The sequence below is a fragment of the Salvia hispanica genome, chromosome 3 (genome assembly GCF_029641045.1).
Source record: "Salvia hispanica isolate PSC_SH4W2 chromosome 3, Shi_PSC_v1, whole genome shotgun sequence".
Classification (NCBI taxonomy): domain Eukaryota; kingdom Viridiplantae; phylum Streptophyta; class Magnoliopsida; order Lamiales; family Lamiaceae; genus Salvia; species Salvia hispanica.
In genome coordinates this window covers 44,735,138-44,759,913 of record NC_142694.1, presented here as the reverse complement: position 1 = coordinate 44,759,913, position 24,776 = coordinate 44,735,138, and the positions used below count along the sequence as shown (strand labels likewise).

The following is a 24,776-nucleotide window of genomic DNA, read 5'->3' as shown; positions in this document are numbered from 1 at the left end:
TGCAATATCTTGGTGAAAAAAGCCATTAAATCGTCTTACTTTCAACGATGTATTCCTACTATGAGGCCCTTATAATTAATGTGTTTCAAAGTAACATACTTCATTCGTCTTAAGATAAGCGAATCATATTCTCTTTTTGGGCGGGATGTCCCACTATAAATGAGTCATTTTCCTCTTTAGTAAATCTATCTCTTATTTTATTCTCCACCTACTTTATATGGAATTAAAGAACTTTTTTCAGTTAAAAATACTTATATATACATGGAACCGCGCATCGTGCGGGTGGAAAACTAGTTTAATAAAAATGAGTGGCTGATATTGCATCTCATTTCTCAATTAGTATAAAAAATCTCAATGGATCACAATCATATATATATATATATATATATATATATATAAGTGAAACTTATATTCCACTAACTTATTCGACCCAGTTTTCATTACATTTTTTAAAACGCGTGCCCTAATTAATTAAGCCTATTAAGTTGGGTTGGAAGGAGTAAATAAATTAATATACTAGTATTAGTAATGAGCTTGAGAGAACTTTCATAAATACAAATAAAATTATTTTTATAGGACAAAATAAAATGTAAGTGTCCATATTTTATACGAAGGGAGCATGATTATAAAATACTACTCCTAAATGATAGTACAATAATAAATAAGCTGAAAATTACTCACCCACATTGGCATACACATGCAGTCAAGCAGCATACATCACTCCTAAAATAGAAATAACGGAGTACTCCCTTCATTTCCTTGTAGATGAATTTTTTTTCCATATCAGGAAGTTTTACTATGTCATTTTTATATATAGACTTTTTTTTCTTTTTTATTTAATCTATCTTACTTTATTTTCTCTATTTTTTTATTCTTTTATCTATTTATTTAACACACTCAACATTACTTTCTTAAACTTCATGCCCAAAAGTTTTACCTCAAACATGAAAAACAAAAGAGTTAGTATCATTTTTAATTTTTCATCTCTGTTTTAATTTTTTTTTTATTAATTCACAAAGTAACATTTTATAAAATTTGACGCAGAAATGCGCAACGATTTAACTGATCGGCTAATAAATGGGATATGTGGCGGGTCCCATCCAATATACGTATATTTCAGCAAAAAAGCCTACCGACGGCGCAATCCCAATCCATTTGAACAGTTCTATTTCAACGCTTACGCCACGTGGAATCCTCTCACTGGACCAATTTCACCCTCACTAACAGTAAATACGAAAATTCCACCCAAAATCAGCAGCAAAGCTTTAAATTATTTTCCTGGTCCCCGGATAAAATTACGGCAAGAAAATCATCAAGGCGACGACGGAGAAAGACATTGGTAGAAACTAGAAACACTTTCCAAGCTAGATACAGAGAATGTAATGTTCACATGCATCTTATTAACTGTTTTCTTGTGATGCTGTGAGCCCACATCCATACCTCATCCTCTTCACTTCACTGCTCTTTCCCTCTCTCTCATTACCTATTTAGACACCTCCCTTTTCTCAATTGACCAAACTTTTTTTCGCAATTCCTTTCTGTATTTTTGTTGATTTGGGAAAATACTAGCCTACATTGCACCACCAGATCTGAGGTGGGCACTGCACTTTTTGGTGAATCTGAAGTGAAAGATTTGTTAATTATATGTAAAGATTGAATCTTTTTAGGGGATTTCCGTTATCAGTAGGGTGTGATTAACTAATTCGCCCTTCTCAATCGGGTTTGTTTTTGTCACTTAGTTCTGCTTTTGGTTGGCTGAGAGTGATCCTTGACAACAGAAAAACTCAACTTTAGCTGTTTCTACTTCTTTTCATCACTCACTTTCTCTCCTTTGATTTTGTATGTTCATGTTCACACAGTTAGGTGAGATTGATGGATTTTGTTCCTTTTCTGAATTAGTGGTGGAGGGGTCCCTTGTTAAGTTGGCTGAATTCATAAAGCTTTTGGGCCCAATATCATGTGCAAAGCACATAAAAGTCTAAAGCGTCTCCATTGCTTTCAAATATTCTTGTTTTTTTATTCATGGCTTAAAGTCAGTTCATAAACTAATGGCTTCTCTTTGACCATTGTTGGATCAGCAAAAATTTTCTTGTTTCTCTCTGACATTGGATTTTGTTTGAGAAGGTATTACATGTTAAAGATCCATAGCATAGATGAGGTGTTGCTTATTAGTTTTATCATAATAATGTCATCTTTTTGCATATATTATGGTTCAGAGGATTCAGTGATGATGCTGATTTTGATTTCTCAGATCATTGATTTCGTTTACTCATGCAGTGTGTAGAAAATTCTCGAGGTAATGAAGCACAAGGATGGGAAGCCGATTCATCAGCATGATAAGGTTTCTAGGAAAGTTCCCATGGCAATAATGTTTGTGGTGCTGTGTGGATTTTCATTCTACTTGGGTGGGATATTCTGTTCGGAGAAGGACAAGTATGCAACTAACGAGGTTGCTAAGGCGGCCGAGAATCCGAAGGAAAAGCCTGTGATTCCAGCTGCAGGGGCATTGCAAATCAAAGCTGTGAAGTTCGACGAATGCCCTGCTGATTTCCAAGATTACACCCCTTGCACGGATCCTAGGGTGATTTTCATTTTCTATTTTGTGAGATTTTGATAATTCATAATTGGGAATGCCATTGTGAAATTGTGAAGGTTTTTTTTGCAGAGGTGGAAGAAGTTCAGCCTCCATCGGCTTACATTCATGGAGCGACATTGCCCTCCTGTGTTTGAGAAGAAGGAGTGCTTAGTCCCGCCTCCGGATGGTTATAAGTTGCCTATTAGATGGCCGAAGAGCAAGGACGAATGTTGGTACAGGTATTATTTAGCAACAAAATTTTGTTTCAGAGCTGTTTATGATGTTGTATCTGTAGGAAACTTGATACGTTTGATATTTGGATCGTCTCAGGAATGTGCCATATGACTGGATCAACAAACAAAAGTCGAACCAGCATTGGTTGAAGAAGGAAGGGGAGAAGTTCCTCTTTCCTGGCGGTGGCACTATGTTCCCCAACGGTGTCAGTGAATATGTTGATAAGATGCAGGACTTGATCCCAGGAATGAAAGATGGGACGGTTCGGACAGCCATTGATACCGGATGTGGGGTGAGTTCGACTTTATATGCTTCAAAAGCATCCATGCCATAGTATGTAGCGTGTCTGGTTTATCAATCTTCTTGCTTAGTTAGTTGCTTAAGATTGTTGTAATTATATCTCAATTCTGCCTTTCAGAATCAACAAATTGATCTTCATAAAGTCTTTTCGTGTCATTCATAAATGTAACAAGATGCAAGTCTTTCTGTTTCATTCAGTTAGTGTTCCCCATTATAGCAATCACACCAGCAAGATCAGGAAATGTGGATGATTTGTGCTTGAGAAATTGTCTAACTATTCTTGCTTGATTCGGTTAGGTGGCTAGCTGGGGTGGTGATTTACTAGACCGAGGTATTCTCACAGTTTCTCTGGCCCCTAGAGATAACCACGAAGCCCAAGTTCAGTTTGCTCTCGAACGTGGAATTCCTGCAGTGCTGGGCATCATATCAACACAGAGACTTCCCTTCCCCTCAAGCTCTTTTGACATGGCACACTGCTCTCGGTGCCTCATTCCATGGACTGAATTTGGTAATTCACCATTTCCTTCGTTTTCCATTGCCCCATCCTTTAAATGCATCCATTTTTCTGTTGTTTAGCTGAACATAGTGAGTGAACACTGCACCTACTATCATTCTTAGGTGGAATCTACCTCTTGGAGGTGCACCGTATCCTCCGGCCTGGTGGTTTCTGGGTGCTTTCCGGCCCACCAGTAAACTACGAGAACCACTGGAGAGGATGGAATACCACTATCGAAGACCAGAAAACAAATTACGAGAAGTTGCAAGAGCTGCTAACATCAATGTGCTTCAAATTGTACAACAAAAAAGATGACATTGCTGTCTGGCAGAAGTTATCAGACAGTAGCTGCTACAAGAAGCTCGAAACCCCGGATACATACCCCCCCAAGTGTGACGACGGTACTGAACCGGACTCGGCTTGGTACACTCCCATCCGGCCCTGTGTCGTTGTTCCTGACCAGAAGTACAAGAAGATAGCACTGAATTCCCTTGCCAAATGGCCCGAGCGGTTGCACACTGCCCCCGAGCGTGTCTCTGATGTCCGTGGTGGCAGCGATGGCGCCTTCAAGCACGACGACAGCAAATGGAAGACGAGGGCAAAGCACTACAAGAAGTTGGTCCCTGCAATAGGAACTGATACGATCAGAAATGTCATGGACATGAACACTCTTTATGGAGGCTTCGCTGCTGCCTTGATCGATGCTCCATTGTGGGTGATGAATACCGTCTCCTCCTACTCTTCCAACACACTTGGCGTCGTCTACGACAGAGGACTGATCGGAACTTATCACGACTGGTAAAGATACCATTCACATTCTACAATCATAATACTCATCTTTTAACCATGTATAATGATGATCTGCCCTTTTCTTAGGTGTGAAGCTTTCTCGACTTATCCTCGTACGTACGATCTTCTTCACCTCGATGGCCTTTTCACTGCTGAGAGCCATAGGTATGCAAAGTCGAATCCGGGGTGAATTTCATCATTTTTTTGAGTTACATTAGTGTTAAACTTGTTGCACCTATATAGGTGTGAGATGAAGTATGTTCTGCTTGAGATGGACCGGATTCTGCGTCCCAACGGGTATGCTATCATCCGGGAATCGAGCTATTTCGTGGATGCTGTGGAAACACTGGCTAAAGGGATGAAATGGGGTTGTCGGAAGGAGGAAACGGAATACGGATCGGAACAGGAGAAGATCTTGATTTGCCAGAAGAAGCTGTGGTATTCATCTAAGCAGAGCTCAAGGTGATATTTTGGGATCAAAGGAAGCATATTTACATACAGAGATTGGGGGCATTATATTTATCCACACAAAGACGAGTTCTACACTGCCATTTTGATCATAACTTTCAACCCAAGGAGGAGGAGAACTAGCTCATTCAATAACAAGTTCTAATATTTTAGTTTTTTTTTAATATATACGTATATTCTTTTACAAGGTGGATTGTATCTCTTATTCTTCCTCTCCTTGCATCTATTTCTACACCCCTTTGAAGCTGGGAAATGTGTTGAGGGTGTTGGAAGTGGGAATCGGTAGACAAACTTTTTTTTAGTATCTTAATGAGTATTTGGAAACTCTTTAATTCTAGTGTTTCTAATAACCAAGCCTTATTTCCATCTAGTTTCCAATATTTAATTTAATCGTTATTTGGGAGTATCTATTGTTTGTGTCGATTATGAGTATTAAGTGGTGGTCCATACTGTTTACCTATTTATATTTTAAGTAAGAATTATGATATTTAATTAATATATTAGAGTTAATTAAGTATTTTATTATTAACTAATTTTTTATTATATTTAAAATACTAATTTAATTATACTAAAAAATCAATGATCTAAAATGAAAAGTGCGAGTAATATAGGACTGAGGAAGTATCTAATATCTATTCAATTTTATTTCAAAAATCAGTTATCAAAAAAATAAGCAATACTACATGGAAATCATGTAAACGTGGTAATCTAAAAGGTGTTATTGGAATCAAATCCTTGTTATATGACACTACAAAACCACCAAATTCATTCGTCCCAAGTTAATCTAGTCTATGCTTTTCAGCATGTATTATTTAATAAAATTGTATTTAATGAATTAATTGAAGTAAAAATAAAATAAAAAAATAAAAAATAACTCATTTAATCTAACTAATACGAATCGATTAACATGAGACATAAAAGAGTCTCATACACAGTTAGGCTGCCTCCTCCAAGTAAAGTTTTTGATAGCTAACAATTTAGGATAGGAGTATTACTTACGAATTATGCTTGTGTGGTAATTTTAACACTAGTACTAGTGAACATGAGAAGTGGTCCTTATAAAAAGAGACATTTATCAAATGATTGAAATATTCTAGAATGTGAGCTTATTTGCCCCATTGCAAGTTGCAACTTATACAAATGGAGCCTAATTTCCCCACGGAATGATGTTAATATTTTTTTGGTTCATGCATTAATATCTGAACTTATTGTGAGTAACATTTAATGAATGAATTAAATTGTAGTATCTTTTTGCAAAAAGAATAACATGTGGAGAATAAAGTATTTAGGTAAGCTTGGTTCCGTGAATGAAAAATGCTGAGCGCTTTAAATAAGGAATTAAAGTTGAACTACTTTCCCATAAATCTCTGTTTCCAAACCAAAATTTAGCAAAACGCGCAACCGATACATTGGATTTGGATACGTCAATGTATCTCTTATGTGTTGGTAATTGGTATACAACTCAAATGATTTTGTCCATTCCAATTATATAATTCACCTTTCTCTTTTTAGAGACAAAACTATTTGCCATTTTAAAGTAAGGCAAACTTCTGAAAGAAAATCACAAAATGCGATCAAATTCTGGTCTAATTCTATAACTTTTAATTATAGTATAGTAAATTACTATAATTTTGACATTGTTCTTAATTTTCTCATTGATTTAGATTTTTTTAAAATTATGTATGACGTGTAAGCCAAAATCTATGACTTAAGCATATTTGTACACCACTCACCAAAATCATAGATTTAAGTCTGAAAAATATAAATTAGACTAATGTATTTTGGCCTTCAAATCATACCCAATTTCTCATAATTCAAGTCAATGGATAATTAAGAAAAATGTCAAAATTATGATATACTCCTAATTAGCTATATTTTAAAGTTGTGAGATTGATAATAAATTGGCCAAACTTTATGATATTTCCGACAGTTTAGCCTTTAAGTTTTAAGTTGTATTCTAGTATTACCTCATATGAATTGAATCACATTGTTGCACAAACAATATTTGTATTGTAGTGTCCTCTCAATCTGTTTTCTTTTTAATAGATCTTATATTTTATTTTTTATTTCTTCGTGAGCAGATTCTTGTGGATTTAAAAAAAATTCTTCTTTTCTCTTACTATTTTAGTTAGTATTTTTTTTTAATTTTCCTTCATTTTTTCCATGTCTGACTGCTAAATATATAGTTTTTATTTTATTTTTGGTACATTCAGTCTCCTAGCTATTTAGTGTGGCTACGGTGACTGCTACCAATTAGCCATATATATATACGAAGAAAGATGCGGGAAAATTAGTTAAATTTCATTATAGATTCAGAAAGTGCAAATACGAGAAATTAAATGCAAACTTTGAGAGATTGGTTTCATTACTTTAGTTAAAACTTTGAAAGATTCGACTTCTTTTTTCTTTTTCTGGAATTTGGACAAAATAATAGAAGAAGGATTAATTAGAGTATGCGGAGCATCCTCATATTCCTATATATTTATTGGGAAAAATATCTAAACTACCAAAATATTGCATGCATTCTAAAATATCACATAAAATCCAAATAGTAATACCTAAAAATTCAAGTCGATGAAACTTTACTTTTTCCTTACTTGGCTGTTTATTTGTGACTTTGTGCTGACTTCATAAAATCAGTTCACTATAATTAAGCATCCAAAAAATATCCACATTTATCCTTTTCTTATAATAAAGAAAAACTCAATAAATATTTTGTTCATTTTATTTAGTTAAAATAGATATATTCAGCAAAAACTAACGATTTAATTTTTCAACATTTAAGAGAGATAAAGTATTAAAATACAAAATAAAAAATTTGGATACTATTTGAAGGGCAAATTGCACAAAAACCATGAAGTTGGACAAATTTCAATCAATTATGTAACTTTTAAAAATAAGCGGTTAGTATTATAATTTTAACATTTTTTTATACCAAAAATCAATTTATTTTTATGAGTGATATCTAAACTTTAAAAAAAAACATGGATTTCGGCTTTTCTTGTTATACGCACTTTCCATCAATTAAAAGATGAGAATTGAGAAAAATGTCCAATTTAATACTCTTCTCATCTCTCGTTATTTGTCTCAGTTTTTCATTTTATTTTATCCCTTATTAATTATCTCACTTTATTTTTACTGTTTTTGATAGTGAATCTTATATTATACTCCATCCGTCCCATTGAAGATGACTCACTTTACTTTTTAGTTTTTCCCAATTAAGATGATTCATTACTTAAAATGAAACAACTTTATCTCTACTTTATTCTCTCTCTCTTACTTTACTCTCTCATCTTAACACACAAAATAAATTTACATAAAATCTCGTATCGCCCAAGAAAGGGGTCATCTTCCTTGGAACGGATGGAGTACTAATTTAGTTTTACTCACATTTATTATAAGTAACTACTAATATATAAAACTATAATCCACACTCAGCCCTAACTTTTTCCACCCATTCTTTTTCACATTTTTTAAAACTCATGACGAGTCAAATTGGAACACATATATTAGGAGATAGATAGAGTAATACTTTTGACTAGTATTTTCCAAAGTTGTAGACTTACCAGGATTTTACCAAGTATCATGATTTTTCTAGTAATTTTCCATTATTTACTATTCCATCTAATCCATAAGAGTATGTACTCTTTTGGTTTGACACGGGTTTTAGTACACAAATGGTAAAGTAAGAGAAATGTAAAAATAAAAAATAATTAAAGTATTGTTAGTATAGAATTAGTAACCTTATTAGAAAAAAAAATTTCAAAATTAAAAAGTACATACTCTCATGGGACGACGTATTAAAAGGGAAAGAGTGCATAATAATCTTGTGGGATAGAGGGAGTATAAAACAATTTAGGACACGTGATGATAATTGAAGATGTACTCCACATTGTAGATAACTTTCCCTATATATAAAGCATGACTAAACCATCATACTATACTACACACACAAACAAATTAGAGCAATAAACAATGGATGACAACACACCATCTTCCGATCATCATGTCATTCACTTAGGGGACGATCAAAACCACAAGTCCCACTCCTCCGACGCCACCAAACTACGTCGTTTAAGCTTCTCCAAGCCCAAATCCCGCTTCAACGAATTCTCCCGCCTCGAAACCCTCAACGAAACCCCCAACTCCGACGACAGCGACTCCTTCCTCACCTCAGACGATGACGACGAAGAAGAGGATCGCGACAACGTGGCACTCCCTTCAAGGAGCAGGCGAAACAAGAAGAAGAATTCACTCATCAAGATCCGGTGGAGAATCCTAATGGAGTGGATCCTGTTGATCCTCATCACCACGTGCCTCGTCCTCTCCTTAACCATCTCATCCCTCAAGGAAAAACGCACGTGCGGCCTCGAGCTGTGGCGGTGGTGCCTCATGATCCTGGTCACCTTCAGCGGCCGCCTCGTCTCCGGCTGGATCATCCGCGTCGCCGTCTTCCTCGTCGAGCGCAACTTCATGCTGCGGGAGAAGGTGCTCTACTTCGTCTACGGCCTGCGAAAATCGATCCAGAATTGCGTGTGGCTCGGCCTCGTCTTGCTCTCGTGGACCTTCATCTTCAACGCCAGGATCCACAAGAACAACAAGCTCCTTAAAAAGCTCTTCCAGGCGCTCGTGGCCATCCTCATCGCCGCGACCGTCTGGCTGGTCAAAATCATCCTGGTCAAAGTGCTGGCCTCCTCCTTCCACGTGGCCACCTACTTTGACCGGATGAAGGAGAGCGTGTTCCAGCACTACGTGCTGGACACGCTCTCGGGGCCGCCCATGGACGAGGCGGCGGTGGCGGTGGCGGTGGCGCGGGAGAGGAGCGTGGGGAGGGTTTTGTCGAGGAGGCACGGGACGAGGAAGATCGACATGGAGAAGCTGAGGAAGCTGAGCATGCAGAACACGGCGACGGCGTGGAGCGTGAAGAGGCTGGTGAACTACGTGAGGTTTTTCGGGCTGTCGACTATCTCGAAGACGGTGGATCAGTTCGGAGGGACGGAGTCGGAGATCACGAGTGAATGGGAGGCGATGGCTTCTGCTAAGAGGATCTTCAAGCATGTTGCTAAACCTAGGGCCAAGTAAGTAATTATTTTATCCGTCCACAAAATAACGTCCTAATTTGTTATTTTAGGATTTTCAAGAGTCAAAGTCATACCTCCCTCCGTCCTCAAAGAATATGCACTTTGGGTTCGGCAAGGGTTTTAATGCAAAATTAATGAAATAAGAGAGAGGTAGAGAGAAAAAGTAATTAAAGTATTGTTAGTGGGAAATGAGTCTCACCTCACTAGAGAGAAAGAATTTTCAAAATTGAAAAGTGCATATTCTCATGAGACCGGCTAAAAAGAAAAGAATGCATTTTCTTGTGGACCGAGTGAGTATTAAACTAGTAATATTAGGGCTAATTGAACGTGAGGACATGCTCCATATCTTTTTCCAAAACCTAATAATTGTGTCTTATTATACCAATTCTTTATCGGACTAGCTACTTGTAACTAATTATAACCGAATTTAATATAAATAAGTATACACAATTTTTATACTATATCTAAATTCTAAGGTAATTATCAATAGTTGTACGCGTGCATGATGCAAGATTTGATAGATATATAATGATGTATTTGTCTTAACAAGTGGAAGCAGTTTTATTGAAGTGGAATCCATTTTATTTCCATTTCATCACCTCTTATGACTGCTTATTGAGTAGTACCTAGTACTCCATCGGTCTTAAATAATTTGTCTCACTTTGAGCGGATACAAATTTTAAGAAAGATAATGAAAAGTGAGTTAAAAAATTAGTGAAATGTGGATCCTATTTTTAAGAAAAGTGAGTTGAAAAGTTAGTGAAGTAGTAGTTTTATAAAATGTGAGTAGAAATAAGTTAGTGGAATATGTGATTCACTATAAAAAATGGTAAAAAAGTGAAATGAGACAAATTATATGAGACGGATTCGAATGGAAAAATGGAAAAAATTATCTGAGATGGAGGGAGTATATATATTATTTTAAGAACCCTGAAATAGTAATTTTTCTTGGACAGATTCCTTTTTCCTTATTTTCACTTCAAGTTATGATAATATAGTATTACTAGCATATTATTATAGGTTATTGATGTGATAATATATTTTCATTTTTTCTTTTCTCTGGAAGGTGTTGTGATAGAAAAAATCTACAAATTATGATAATATAGTACTAGCATATTATTATAGGATATTGATGTGATAATATATTTTCATTTTTTCTTCTCTGGAACGTGTGATAGAAAAAAAAAATGCTCATGAGAATTTTACAATCAAATTGAAGGCATCCTAAGAGATGTTTGATGTGTAACATGTCTTCTCAAACTATTCTCATCTAGTTTCGCACTTTATAAGCTTGGATATTGATTACTTTATAAAAAAAATACTTGCTACGGACTCTATTAGAAGTTTCATTTGACCAATTTAATTTAAAAAATTGTTTGACTTTTTTAATGAATCCCATGCATCACTAATTAAATATGTTGACTAGGGGAGGAGACAATAGTTTGTGGTTGTGAGCTGTCATATGCACTTTTTTCCAATATTTCAGCAATATTAATCGATTTAGAGGCACGGGAATCATAGACTATAATTTTGCAATAGTGATACTGTGAATCCACTTGACCGTACAAACTAATTGTGGGTGTTGATTGTGACTATTGAAATATGTTGCTTCATTACTTTTAAGAATGCGCACCCAAAATTCCTTCAACGTGACAGCCTCTAATTTATTATCCAAGATATACAAGCATGCTTGTCTTTATTATTCCGTTTAAACACATATGTGAAAATATAGAGAGAAAGTGATTGACAGAAGAAGCTGAGAAATCCAGGATAGCACTACCTGAGAGATGTTACACATTAATTTCAAGAAATTCATTATATCATATTGTCACGTTTTGTTTTCCACTATAGAAGCCCATCACTTTTATTTTTACACTTTGGTCCCAATTTTCATGTCTTGTTGTACGTTATAACATTTCACCAAACTCATGTAAGTTCACCACTAACCTACATAGTCATGAAACATCACACATCCTCACTCGATACATGGCCCTCCCACTAAATTTTTGTCAGCACTCATATTAGTCATCTAGTACTATATATTCCTACTGTCTCCAATTTTGCACCTCCATTTATAGTCATATTAGTTCACTACTACATTAATATTGGTTCTTTGATATTGAGCTTAATTAAATCATGAACTCATATTCATGAACTTACGAACTGATATTGAGTTCTCAATTGATATGTTGATACTAAAGTATTTGTGAATTGATATAGTTATGTGGTCTGACTTTAAGAATTAAAAGTCCTGAAATGAACCCATCTTCTATACATATGTATGTATATGTATGTTTGAGTAATGATGTTATATAGTAGTATCTCTATGAGTACTATAATAAAAATATGAGCTGATAATAAGTACACTAACACAACACAAAATGCATTCAACCTTAGGGTTTTTTAATTGCAAAACATATAATTAATCATTCATTATGATGGCCAATTTATATTTGATTGGTCTATATGTTACAAACCTGAATGAATTTGAAGTCTCAGATTAATAGTGAAACAATACAAAAATTATGATTATGTAGAACTAATTAAACAGTATATGAACATTGTACTAACGATTAATGAAGTGATGGAATTTTTTATACTTGTTCTATGTAGGTACATTGAGGAGGATGATCTGATGAGATTCTTGAAGCAAGTTGAGATTCATACCATATTCCCCCTCTTCGAAGGCGCGGTTGAAACCGGCAAGATCTCCAAACCCGCCTTCAGAAACTGGGTGGTAAGCCCTCTCTACGCTTCTAGAAGTTCGAATTCTTGTTTTCACCAGTTAGATTCATTGGTGCTGTCATTGATAGGTCCGGGCTTACTATGAACGGAAGTCTCTAGCACATTCCTTAAACGACACGAAAACAGCAGTCCAGCAGCTTCACAAAATAGCCAGTGCCATTGTCAGCATGATCATAGTAGTCATAACAGTCCTAGTGATGGGGCTGGCTTCGACCAAGGTGATAGCGTTCATCATAACGCAGCTCCTCCTCGTGGGCTTCACGTTCCAGAACATGTGCAAGACCGTCTTCGAGTCCATTGTCTTCGTGTTTGTGATGCACCCCTTCGACATAGGTGACCGATGTGTCATTGATGGTGTCCAGGTAACGCACCAAAACACATCTCAATATCAATGATGAGTTAATGTGTGTAGCGAGTGATTCAGTTGAGAACTATCTTAAAATGAGAACTTGTCAGCAGCACAAAATATATTTTGTTGGCAGCACAAAATATATTGTGTTGTCAACTGATATGTTTTGTGCTGCCCATTATAAGTTCTCATTTTAAGATAGTTCTCAACTGAACCACTCCCAACGCGTGTATAACTATGTATGTTTATGCAGCTGATAGTTGAAGAGATGAACATACTAACAACAGTGTTCCTTCGCTACGACAACGAGAAAATCTACTATCCGAACTCAGTCCTCATCACCAAACCGATCAGCAACTTCTACAGAAGCCCGGAGATGAGCGACGCCATCAACTTCACCATCGACGTCTCCACACCAATGGACACGATAATAACACTGAAGAAAGCAATACAAACGTAAGAATCTCAACCGTCATACTAATATGTTTTTCTCAAGAGTACGACAATGAGGCCGCTTTCGATGACTCTGCAGGTACATTGAGAGCAAGCCAAATTACTGGAACCCGAAGCATTCGATCATAGTGAAGGAGATCGAAAATCTGGACAAGCTGAAGATGGCCTTATGCGTGCAGCACACCATCAACCATCAGAACTACGGGGACCGGAACATCAGGATAACGGAGCTGTTCCTCGAGCTGAAGAAGATCTTCGGAAACCTCAATCTCAAATATCATCTTCTGCCGCAGGAGATTCATCTCACGCAAGTCGACATCAGCTACTAATTGAAACATCCTCTACTAAAGGCAGGGCTAATTAGTTATTTATCTTCTTAAACTACAACTTCTTCAGTTCTAAGCGTTGTACCAAATCTTCATTAGTTTAGAGATAAATATTTGGCATGGTGTTCACTTCTGATTATAGTCCAATATTCTGCGCATTTTAAAATCCATAAAAGAAAAATTTTAACTAATGGAAGTTTAAAATTTATGCAAAAGATAACTATATATTTTGTTGATAAGGAAAATTCAAATTTTGAATTTGAACATAATATATCTTCCTTAGATACCATCAAGAGGAGTAAATATAATGTAGGAAAAAAAGCTAAATAGTAGTAGTATATTTTTAACACAACAATATTACTAGTATAATTTAGAAAATGTTTCAGCTCATGACCATTATAAATACCCATTTTTTCTTGAAAGAACATTGAGATCACTTGGTATGTATAACATTGCATGAAAAGGAAGTTAAGAGATCACGTTGACATCTTTCACATAGTATGGTCCTACGTAGGGATGTCAATCGGACTATCCCGTTTGGGTTTGGGCCTAACTGCTTGGATTTTCGAGCTATTTGGGTACGGGCCATTAGTTACCAAGTCCCCTAGGCCTGCTTTTCATTCTCCAATTTGTTGTTTCAATCTTTTATGAATGTGAATAGAGAAATGTTTTGTTTATCAAGTGTTTTAAACCTGCAACAACGAACCTTGGGAAAACACATGGTGTAACATATCCAGCTGAGAAGTTAGTGTTGGGCATCAGTAGTAATCTAGGACAGATTATAAATAAACACATGAAAAGAAATTTTATTGTACTCAACAATGGTTTTCGAAACACCAAAAACACGTGCACAACACCAACACAAAACCACACTACAATACTTGAGGACACACCCCAAGACACACTCTTGAAGGACAGACTTCACAAGACACCCGAGAACATACCTCTAGCAAGATGAGGACACACCTCACCCACTCTTATCAGTTAGCAAATATGACTGTAAGCTCTTGTACGTCACTTGCAAAGGCGTCTGTACCTCCACCTATGGCGAAGTCGTTTGTGCTTCTACCTCTATCATTCGCATGTGCCTCGAACATTTTGGTGAAAATAAATCCAGAAATGCATCAAGAAAGATACTGTCTTTGTATCCTATCCCTGTTGGTTTCCCACCAATGCTTGGCATGCACCTCTCCAAATTTGTCACAGCTACAACATATCAACAAAAGATGTTAACTCAATGTAAAGGCAAACCATCTATGCATTGTGAGGAGCATTGTTGGAGAAATCGAGACCTGAATCTGACACGACGAAGCTCTCTAGTGCCATCCCCAAGCTGCCTGATGGTGATCTCAACACCAGGCTCGTCTTCCTCTATCCATTCCGATTCAATGTCGCTTACAGACATGTCTCTGGAGGAGGAGGAGGCCGTTATCCTCGATGCTTCCTCTCTCTGCATTCCAAAGTAACTGCTAGAGTATAACAGCAAGTGTAGCTATCGAATAGCGGATAAAAGGGCACTTACTCCATCCTCGGATCTCCTGGGAGTGTTTATATCCTGCTGATTGAATCTCTGCACATTGTATAGCTCTACTACCCTATCATAATTCTCACTCCACCATCTCTGTGCTTGCCACTTGTTGAACATCTCCCGGCTTCAAATACATAATAAACTATAAATTTATAGTCTGAATGCAAAGTAGGTAATAGTGACTCTCACAATAGGTACCTGAAACGAATTCGTTTAAGGTCATTCCCTCCGTGAGGGAGAGAGACAAAGGTGATCTGAACTCCGGGCTCAACTTGAGCAGTCCATTGTTTCGGCCCTTCTTCATCTTCCAGCACCACTTGGGACGGGAAATCCCAAGCCGGAGTGGAGCTTGTGCTCCCTGGTGGCAGTGGATATGCATCTGAAATTGTATCAAAATCGGGATATGATCTCTGGCCTTTCTTGTAACTCCCTTCTGCCTCACCGGGCTTCCCTTTACGAGACACCTTGAATGTCATGTCCTTAATCTGCTCACAACACCAAGTATTTGAGGATTAATCACATCACATGACCTCGAACAAACCAATCAATAGTATTAAAATCATTGTATCGAAAAACACATCTAATGTTGTGAAGTTAACGTCTAGTTTGCCTTCATATTGCCAACACAAGGTAACATTTATCGTAGTTGAATGGGGGAACTTTATGGATCTGCAGACAGCTTCCTAAAGCATAATAGTACATGAGTTGTTTTTTTGAATTGAAAGTTCTGGAAACTAATATATCAGACATATCACACCCTCTCATTTTGAAGAAAATACTAAAACTATATAAATTACTCCAGTTAATATGAACTACAGTTAAGATAACTGCATATATATATCAGCAGCAGTCTGCAGCTAAGGTAAATGGTACTACTATAGTGTATTGATTTCATTGGTTTAATAATGGAATATTCTACTTCATTTTTCAACTACTTAACTTCTTAGGAATATGACTGTCTTCTTACACATTCTTAGTCCAAGATGCTTCCAGCTAGAGGAAGTGGTTAAAAAACAAATAATATTCTTACAGTAGCAAAATCTTGACAAAAAAACTGATCAAGACTACATGTGATCCACATCATAAAGTTTGTCTTAAAATAGGTATCAATCAAGACTAGGATATGATTCCAATGCAATGCAACTATGTCCTAATAAAAAGAAGAGAAACATTGTTTACAGTTATCATAAGAGTTATTGGCATTGTTGGGTGGGGACCATCACATAAATTGCATTTACACAATTCATTCTCACATTAAATATTTTAATTAAGAGGAGAGGACCCAAGGAACTAAAGTTCATATTAGTTCCCATTAGAAGATGCATCTCCCCTTCAATTTAAGTTGCTGTCTCACCCACTAGGCTCCCTCGTTTTCGAATACGGCTATGATAAAATGGAGTGGTGAAAATAACAAAAATATCTAAGACTAGACAAGCAAAATATTAAGGTGTTTGTGGTTGATGATAAATGAGGTGGAAATGTTTGTGTTCATGAAATCTCTATTTAAAGCTCATTTTTCACCATACTTACTATCATCATATTCTATATTTCTGTTCCTACCTCTGGCGCAGAAAAATGGATTATGAAGGAGTAATTTTTATGGGCCCAAAACCACACAATATTTTATACACTGCACAACACTGCATGTTACAATTCATCGAGTGAGTATTATCTCGTCCCTAAAAAATAGTCTATCATTTATCATTTCAGTTTAGTTCGTCCACAAAAATTAGCCCAAATCTATTTTTGACAAAAATTTGACCAACATTTCACTATCAGTTGAGTTGAGTATGTTTTTATCTTGTAATTTACTCATTTCGTATTAAAAATAAAACACAGCATATATATAGAACCTGCGCAGTTAGGCTTTTGACGGCGTCTTTGGTGCTGGGAGTCCCACGTGAGGCTTCCTCTCCGCCATCTTCCGTTGTCTGCTTTGAGCAAGTTATACACGTCAGCATCGTCTTACCCTTCTTTTTTACTAGTTACTTCCTGTCTTTTTTATGTTGATGTTTTCTCTTTTACCTGCAGTGAAAATGGGATATTTTGAATCAATTTGAATGGAAAAATATTCATGAACAATCGTCTTTCTTTATACAAAAGGATCAGTAACATATGGTCTATTAATTGCAATCAATGCGTGAGCCCAAATAATTGAATGTAAAATTTCCAAAGTGGTCTGCTCTGCGCCGGCTTCAATCAAGGAATATAGAAATCGAGATTTTTTGGCCATAAATTTTAATACTGTATCATTCAACACAATAATCACACATTTTCTCAGCTTGTGAATCTGTGTTTGAACAATGATTTTAGTTAACAAAATATTTCGTATTGCACAAACAATGATTTCGGTGTCACACGACAAAATATATTAAATGAATGCAAAAAAATGATCAAAGCAATGTTGATAATTAATGAAAATTGTGGAATGCCATTTATTCAGTCAGAAGGAGAACTATACCATACTACTCACTGACTTACCTCCAAACACAAACGATATAATCAACAAAAGGACGTGTGATCTCATGAGTTAATCGTAGTCTTCAAAACCTCTATATGCAGAAAAAAGGTTAATGAAATAAGTTAATTTCCTGACACTGATTAGTAGTAATAAATAGATAATCATAGAGGGAGAGATTTGAACAGTATGTAAATGCAGTACCCCTTTGCACAAAAAATTTAAGTCTATATATAACAAAAATGATCGATAGATATACATAAATGGAAATAAAAAATGAGGAGTTGAGACAAAAAGAGAGAGAGAGAGAGCAATGTCCGACGTTGTATTGCGGTATTTATAGGTGGGAGACGTGACGCCGTCATGTTCCATCGTTATCTAACGAACCGCGAATCGCATCAAGGAGTTGTACGTCGAGCTCCGACGAACTGTACCCAGCTGCAGGCACTATGGTGTTTAATTTTATATGGACATTCGCAGTAAGGGGAGATTGAGGTGGACAAACCGGGGCCGGGCCCACCTGTCACGGCCACCAATTCGTTTGGAGGGAATGCCACGTAGTTGATTGGAATTAACATGGTCATGCTGGTTATTCGTGTGCTAAATGGAACGGGAGTGAAGAAATGATTTTGAGAGATCATCGGCAATCAAATCTTGATTTGTTCCCTTAAAATTATAAGACAAAATCTTTTTTTATATAGTATAATATAAGTGAAAATCTTTTTTAATACTAATATAATTTGAATTTGTCTAGCATATATTCTGGCAACTAGATTGCTAGTATTATACTCCTACAAGCATACTCACCCCAAGGCCCAAACCTTAAACCATATCATCATTTAATTTTCTTTATTGTCATACAACATTATATTTACTTCTTATTTTGTTATATACTTAGTATAAAATTAAAATAAATAACTAAATATGACATCAATTAAATACCAAAATTTACATCATTTAAATTACTAAAATGACAAATTCAAGATAAACTTCAATGCTAAATTGTCGGTGGGTGACCAAACTTCATCGATGCAATCGATTGGAGGTGGATGTAAATTGTGATTGTATGTTTTAATTATAAATGAAAAAACTTATGGAGACATCATGGAGTCCTCATGTCATGTTAATGCATTAGTTGAATGATCATTATCAATTATAGAGTATTGTGTATCTACTAATTACTATAATACCCCTGAAACATTTTCAAGTTTTATAGATGAAGGAAAATTCTGGCATATCCCACAGCCAGGGGCCACAATTATTAGGTCCTACTATAAAACTTCATCTCTACAAAAGTGCTATTTGTATGGAGTGGGATCGTTGATTGTCACAAAACAATAGTTTTAGCTTGCTCACCGATGCAAGAAGATGCACTAAGTTGCTGCCCTGGAACCTCACTTGCGCCATTTCCATCAATCTAAGCATATAAATCCTGCCACAACAGAATTAGCACAAACTTATTGCATATAATTGTGACTAACTTAAAAGCTCAGCTCCTATTTTGATACAAGATCTTATGCCAAATTGCCACCGAAAAACTGAAGTCATTAACTAGTCTCTTACCTAGGAGCCGTCACGGTGTCAAGATGCAGTTTATGAGATCCCAAAACGGCTCTTGAGTGAAGAAATGCTTTTCTCAGTACTTTTTGCTAGCTCGGGAATAGTTGTTTTACATACTGAAACATTCACATATACACAAATACTGTGAGAAATGGAGTGGTATAATTCATAGCTCTTCATGTTCTAAAAATGTTTCGTTGGTGCATGCAAGAACATATGTATCAGTGTTACTAGACCTGGAAAATATTGACTGCCTAGATTGTTATGTTTCTTAAATGAATATTGTGATATAGTAGGATATATTCACCATGAAAAAGGGGAACAAAGATCTTGGTGCATTTAAGTAGGAAGATAATGATTTATTTTGAACTATAGTTAAAGAGTAAGAAACAAGCTTACGACGAGATGCAGTGGTCTGTGCTTCTGCTATAAACTCGGCATATGAAGCCTGAAACAAATTATGTATATCATATTAGACAGATTGATGTCAAGAAACATAGGAGTACATCTTTTTTCCAAGAAAGGGGGTTCCCACCTTCATTGCTTCTCTACCTTCATTGATTCGATCAAACATCTTCTTATGTTCTTTATCTGCCTCATCCATGATTCGCTGGCATTCTTGAGTCTGGATCTGTTCAAACAAAAAATATGCAGATACAAATACATGTCAGACAGAGTCTAATACTTGAAGCACAATATGCATCAAATTGGATAACTGAGCTTTTGACACATGGAAAGCGCTGGACATGTAAAAGCGAAGATTCAGTAAGAGTATAATGTACATGGAAGGCGCTGTATGACAATGTTCACGACGATCTACAGATTTAGGAATTAAGAGTGCACACTGTACACATAAGAGAAGATCAGTTAGAGTATAATGTACATGGAAGGCGCTGTATGACATTGTGCACGAAGATCTACAGATTTAGGAATTAAGAGTGCACCACTATACACATAAGAGAAGATGTATACCAGGCACACAATGGACCTCAAAACCTACAAACAACGCGTCTAGTTCAACTGATAATGGTGAAACTTCACGTCATCAACAGAGATTAGAAGCATCTAAATCGTTCTTTATTTAACTCAAGTAATTTATAAAATACTAAACAACAATTTCAAAATAAGGCACAGTAAGAATCTCAGATTGTTCTGTTCTAAACAAGGTGGCCATTGCTCTTAGAAGAGTCCAGTATTTGAGATAGTGTCAGCTAAAAAGATGATGCAGTGAACATTTTCATCGCAGCTCAATATTCATAAAATCGTCAAGAGAATATTTGATCTCCAAGTTTGTTCTAGTATTTAGATGAGGTAATATGCGCTATAATATATACTCTCCAACATATTTGCAATTGATAACAATGAAAAAGCAACGTTGATACAATAATGACTATGACATATTTGGATCACAACTTAGATTCTAGTTTTGCATCATTAAGCTCAGCAAGGTCATGTATCAATTTGAAACTACCAGCAGCAGAGAGATTGCAACATGCACGAAAATTCAGAGAAAATGACTCTTAAGTCTTAACAAGTACTCCTAATGGTTACTTTCGTAATTGACTACATATATTGTTCTAGAGTAATAAGCAGATGTAGAGAACCATATCGCAAATGTTAAATCATAGATGAAGAGAACTGATTATAATGCATAACTACGAATAAAACAAACATGATGTACACAGATTATGCATAGCACTTATTCCACACAGAGCTCGTGGAGTTTACAGAAATAAGGAAAAAACAGAGTTCTCATTGCATTTCGTCAATGATACGCGAATTAGCTAACATTAACCCTGAGCGTCCTGATATAGTAATTAAATCAATACTTACGGCATAAACGGATTCACGATCTACACGGTTTACCAAAAAAAATTAAGAAAATGGCGAGAGAGAGAAAAACCTTGTAGCGTTTGTGCAGGCGACACTTTGAAGACTCAAAATCCTTCGCAATTTCAGAATGCGATCTCTCCATATGTTGCTTGATGGATTCCATATTAGAAGACGCCAGATCCTTCAGATCAGCGATCGTGTTCACACTTTTAAGCGGCGGCGATGGAGAGAATCCAGTAGGCTGAATTCGCTTCGAACCTGATGCTCTAGAAACGCATTTTTTGTTCTTCAACGACGAACCGATACCTGCGAGTGCATTGAGATCGAAATCGAACAGCTCTGCCGGAGACTCCGCCGGCGATGGACTCCTCGTGGCCGCTGCGTCCGGCGGTGGTAGAGGAGATGGTCCTAGGAGCGCGGCTGCTGATGATTTCGTCGATTTCTTCCTCATCTCTAGCTGTCTTTCAATTTTTGCCGTGCTTTTGTGATTGATTTTGGGAAGTTTGCTGCGCTTGGGAATTTATAGTGGCGCGGGATTTTTCAAGTTTGAAAAAAGGATTATAGAATGGGAAGGAAGCTAGTGGAGTATATTTTTGAAAATTTTCAAAATATTATTAATAGAGTATTTATGTTTTCAAAATTTTCAAATTATTCTAGACAATATAAGTAACTTTTATATTTTCATCAATTATTCTTATTTTCCATCAAATGGCCACTATATAAAGTTTAATGACAAAAAACTTAGTTTCCCTCAACACATGAAATGCAGTTGATTAAGCAAAAAATAAGAATGATTAATACCATCTTGTGCCCGTGATCTTTAGCAAAAATATCTCAAAAATTTTCGTTTTCCATTTTAAGTTGAAGAAGACATTTTTCTGAAATATGCAGAAGTTGGGAACACAAAATATAATTAACATTTCTCGTTTTTTGCTAAAGTGGTGTCGTTTCATGTATTGAAATTTGAAGTGAAAAGAACTCAATCTCAAACTCTAACAAGTTGAATACTATCACCAAATTTTGTGTACAAAACATAGTATGGAGTAGAAAATATTTAGAGTTTGAAAATTTTATTGAAAATATGAAAATTTAAAAAATTTAGAATTTAATATGGATTGAGAACATATTTGAATGATTGTTTAGATTGTAATGTATAAAACCTGTATATGCATCATCAAATCACTCGCAGATAGGCCCTAGCGCCCGGCCCATTTGCACTTTATGGGCCAATTTCAACCTCATTTTAACAAAAATTTAAAAATAATATCGCAAAATAAGTAAATTGGAAATATAAAATCTTTCATTGTCCATACAAAGGACCAAATAATGTCACAATTTTTTATTTTTAAAAGCGAATATTTGGAAATTTGACTAAGATCTCTATTTACAATCATGTTCACAGTCACAAAAAACATCTGTAGCTCCGGGAAAGAAGTAACAACGAGAAGATGGATGTTGATCATAATAGTAATTGTTGCAGAGTTGGACACATCGAGCTTCACTTAATGTCACATTGCATACGCCCAAGATGCTCACGCACCGGTATATTGGAGGAGGTCTAATAAACTTCAGATTTCCCATTTTTGTGTCATCTGAATTTATTCATCAAAACTCATTTATTTATATATGAATAATTCACATAAAATAACATAAAAACTAGTACCAAATTTATTTTATACTTACAATTTGAAGGGGCGTTTGCAGCTTCTTCACCAACCGATGGCATTGGAGGGTTACCAAGTCGAGCATGTACCATCAGTGAACTTTGAATACCTATGACATTCAATATAATTACTACTCCCTCCGTCCCAGAAAAGATGTCACACTTGGGAAATGACACGGGATTTTAGGAGATGTTATTTTGTGTGTTAAGTGGTGAGAGAAAATATAATTTTATAATTGATGTGAGAAGGAATTTTTTCCAAAAGATGAAATGTGACATCTTTTATGGGACAAACTAAAAAGGAAAGTGTGACATCTTTTGTGCGACGGAGGGAGTACTATTACTATGCATCTCATTCTACTAAAATAGAAAATCAAAATAAAGCTTGAGGTAACAAGTAACAACAAGGGAAGATTCAACATTGTTAGTGTGACAACTTGTCCACTTACCAAGAAATTCCTCAAAGAAGATAAAATTGAAAAACTAGTAACACCAACAATATAATTGATTGGAATTTTATAAGGCTGATAGAAGAAATTAATTGGAAAACTTACCAAAAAGAAAGGCAAAAAACATGATAATTGTTAGCTTAGAGACACTCCTCATTGTGATATTGTTAAAATCCTTTCTTCAAGTTTCCCTAATTGGATATTTCAATGTCTATGACAAGAGGAGAGATGAGGATTCTTCTTTGAAATGCTCCAACCATATAACTTTGTCATATTTATAAGAAATTAAATGAAACGAATACAATTAATTAGTCACCATCCAACTATATTTGATTCTATTTTGTGTAGATGGTATGACAAATGGCAATAAGTTTAGACTATATTTGATTATTTCTGAAAAAGTTATTATGAAAAATCTATAAATTTTGCAATTTGCATGTTTAAAGTCCTTTTGAAATATTTTGAATATTTTTGGACTACCACAGTATATTAAACCTTAAAATATTTGCATTCATTTAATGTTCTCTCTCTTATTTGCATTGTATTTAATGTCTCTCCTAAGTTGACGTCTTAATTTTGAATATACTTAATGTTTTGCATTTTTCTGAACTTTTTTGGAATCAAATTGACCTCAATCATAAATGTTATTTTGAATTTATGTAAAAAGTATTTCTCTTTCCTATGCATTGATTTAATGCTATCTTTCTATTGCATTGCATTTCTCTTGGGTTGATTTCTTTATTTATAATATAAAAATACTCTCTCTATAATAAATGGAGTAATTTTTTCATTTTAGATTGTTCATAAAAATATTTTTTTTCTATTTTTGATAATTTTTTTCTCCCTAATAAGATGGTTCATTATTCACTAAATGCTGATGTATGATTAATTTTTTTATCTATCTTTCTTATTTTTACCAATGGTGAATAATGCATTAAATTGATTTTTACGAGTTGTTATTGATTTATTAAACTACTTATTCTTTTTCGGGTAAATAATACTCCCTCCGTCCCAGAAAAGTTGGCATACTTTGAAAATGGCATGAAATTTTAGGAGGTTTTGTTTTGTGTGTTAAATGGAGAGAGATATATAATTTTTATATTCATGTGAGAGAGAACTTTTTCCAAAAAGGGAAATATGACATCTTTTGTGGGACAAACTAAAAATGAAAGTGTGCCAACTTCTATGGGACGGAGGGAGTATGAATTTAAGAGTTACTCGTACGATTAATCTCATAACAAAATTTCGACTTCCAAATCTGTGAAATAATGGTCATGGTATGTCATGCAATGTGCTCCTCCCCATGGATCCAGAAATTTTATATACCTGGGGCAAAAATATAGATAAAGGCATTTTAAGAATTTGAGAAGGGGTATATATAAAGGTATTTTAATTTTTTTTACAAATAATGCTCAAAATAGCACAAATGAATTTTTTTGAGGAGGGGCATTTACCCCTTGTGGAACTAA

General features: G+C 35.5%; 4 protein-coding genes across 8 annotated transcripts; 2 read left to right on the top strand and 2 right to left on the bottom strand.

Annotated features, from left to right (window-relative positions):
* The first annotated feature begins 1,283 nt into the window (after nt 1-1,283).
* On the top strand, nt 1,284-5,194 carry LOC125216263 (putative methyltransferase PMT21). Of its 5 annotated transcripts, none has more exons than XM_048117932.2 (8): nt 1,284-1,379; nt 2,278-2,581; nt 2,666-2,814; nt 2,906-3,101; nt 3,407-3,617; nt 3,728-4,403; nt 4,482-4,559; nt 4,638-5,194. In XM_048117932.2, exons 2-8 carry the CDS (start codon nt 2,300-2,302, stop codon nt 4,858-4,860), a joined length of 1,815 nt encoding a protein of 604 aa, XP_047973889.2. In that variant the 5' UTR covers nt 1,284-1,379; nt 2,278-2,299; the 3' UTR covers nt 4,861-5,194. The 5 variants fall into 5 exon arrangements, with proteins under 5 accessions (XP_047973889.2, XP_088923970.1, XP_047973888.2 ...); XM_089067844.1 differs by having other exon boundaries at nt 1,288-1,339; XM_048117931.2 differs by lacking the exon at nt 1,284-1,379 and adding an exon at nt 1,399-1,594.
* A 3,628-nt stretch (nt 5,195-8,822) lies between these two features.
* LOC125216135 (mechanosensitive ion channel protein 10-like) lies at nt 8,823-13,945 on the top strand. Its single transcript, XM_048117769.2, has 5 exons — nt 8,823-9,940; nt 12,557-12,680; nt 12,757-13,050; nt 13,291-13,493; nt 13,570-13,945. The coding sequence occupies exons 1-5, from the start codon at nt 8,838-8,840 to the stop codon at nt 13,817-13,819; spliced, it is 1,974 nt and encodes a 657-aa protein (XP_047973726.2). The 5' UTR covers nt 8,823-8,837; the 3' UTR covers nt 13,820-13,945.
* Nucleotides 13,946-14,602: 657 nt separating this feature from the next.
* On the bottom strand, nt 14,603-18,261 carry LOC125216973 (protein Brevis radix-like 1). The gene is made up of 7 exons (XM_048118775.2): nt 18,125-18,261; nt 17,826-17,896; nt 17,198-17,369; nt 15,543-15,829; nt 15,339-15,468; nt 15,109-15,266; nt 14,603-15,022 (listed from the first exon to the last, which is right to left on the bottom strand). Exons 3-7 carry the CDS (start codon nt 17,303-17,305, stop codon nt 14,941-14,943), a joined length of 765 nt encoding a protein of 254 aa, XP_047974732.1. The 5' UTR covers nt 17,306-17,369; nt 17,826-17,896; nt 18,125-18,261; the 3' UTR covers nt 14,603-14,940.
* A 720-nt stretch (nt 18,262-18,981) lies between these two features.
* On the bottom strand, nt 18,982-21,720 carry LOC125211142 (uncharacterized). The gene is made up of 5 exons (XM_048110846.2): nt 21,266-21,720; nt 19,898-19,993; nt 19,762-19,810; nt 19,366-19,478; nt 18,982-19,234 (listed from the first exon to the last, which is right to left on the bottom strand). Exons 1-4 carry the CDS (start codon nt 21,644-21,646, stop codon nt 19,396-19,398), a joined length of 609 nt encoding a protein of 202 aa, XP_047966803.2. The 5' UTR covers nt 21,647-21,720; the 3' UTR covers nt 18,982-19,234; nt 19,366-19,395.
* Between the last annotated feature and the right edge of the window lie 3,056 nt (nt 21,721-24,776).

Coding starts and splice junctions, on each gene's coding strand:
- LOC125216973 (XM_048118775.2), bottom strand. CDS start 17,305: ATGCTGACGTGTATAACTTGCTCAAAGCAGACAACGGAAGATGGCGGA. Junction 15,830..17,197: donor TCAAAAGCCTAACTGCGCAG/GTTCTATATATA, acceptor TGTTGTGAGCAG/ATTAAGGACATGACATTCAA. Junction 15,023..15,108: donor CTTCGTCGTGTCAGATTCAG/GTCTCGATTTCT, acceptor GATATGTTGTAG/CTGTGACAAATTTGGAGAGG.
- LOC125216263 (XM_048117932.2), top strand. CDS start 2,300: ATGAAGCACAAGGATGGGAAGCCGATTCATCAGCATGATAAGGTTTCT. Junction 2,582..2,665: donor CCCCTTGCACGGATCCTAGG/GTGATTTTCATT, acceptor TTTTTTTTGCAG/AGGTGGAAGAAGTTCAGCCT. Junction 2,815..2,905: donor AAGGACGAATGTTGGTACAG/GTATTATTTAGC, acceptor GGATCGTCTCAG/GAATGTGCCATATGACTGGA.
- LOC125216135 (XM_048117769.2), top strand. CDS start 8,838: ATGGATGACAACACACCATCTTCCGATCATCATGTCATTCACTTAGGG. Junction 9,941..12,556: donor GTTGCTAAACCTAGGGCCAA/GTAAGTAATTAT, acceptor TGTTCTATGTAG/GTACATTGAGGAGGATGATC. Junction 13,494..13,569: donor CTGAAGAAAGCAATACAAAC/GTAAGAATCTCA, acceptor ATGACTCTGCAG/GTACATTGAGAGCAAGCCAA.
- LOC125211142 (XM_048110846.2), bottom strand. CDS start 21,646: ATGAGGAAGAAATCGACGAAATCATCAGCAGCCGCGCTCCTAGGACCA. Junction 19,994..21,265: donor GCCTGCACAAACGCTACAAG/GTTTTTCTCTCT, acceptor TTGTTTGAACAG/ATCCAGACTCAAGAATGCCA. Junction 19,811..19,897: donor AAGGTAGAGAAGCAATGAAG/GTGGGAACCCCC, acceptor AATTTGTTTCAG/GCTTCATATGCCGAGTTTAT.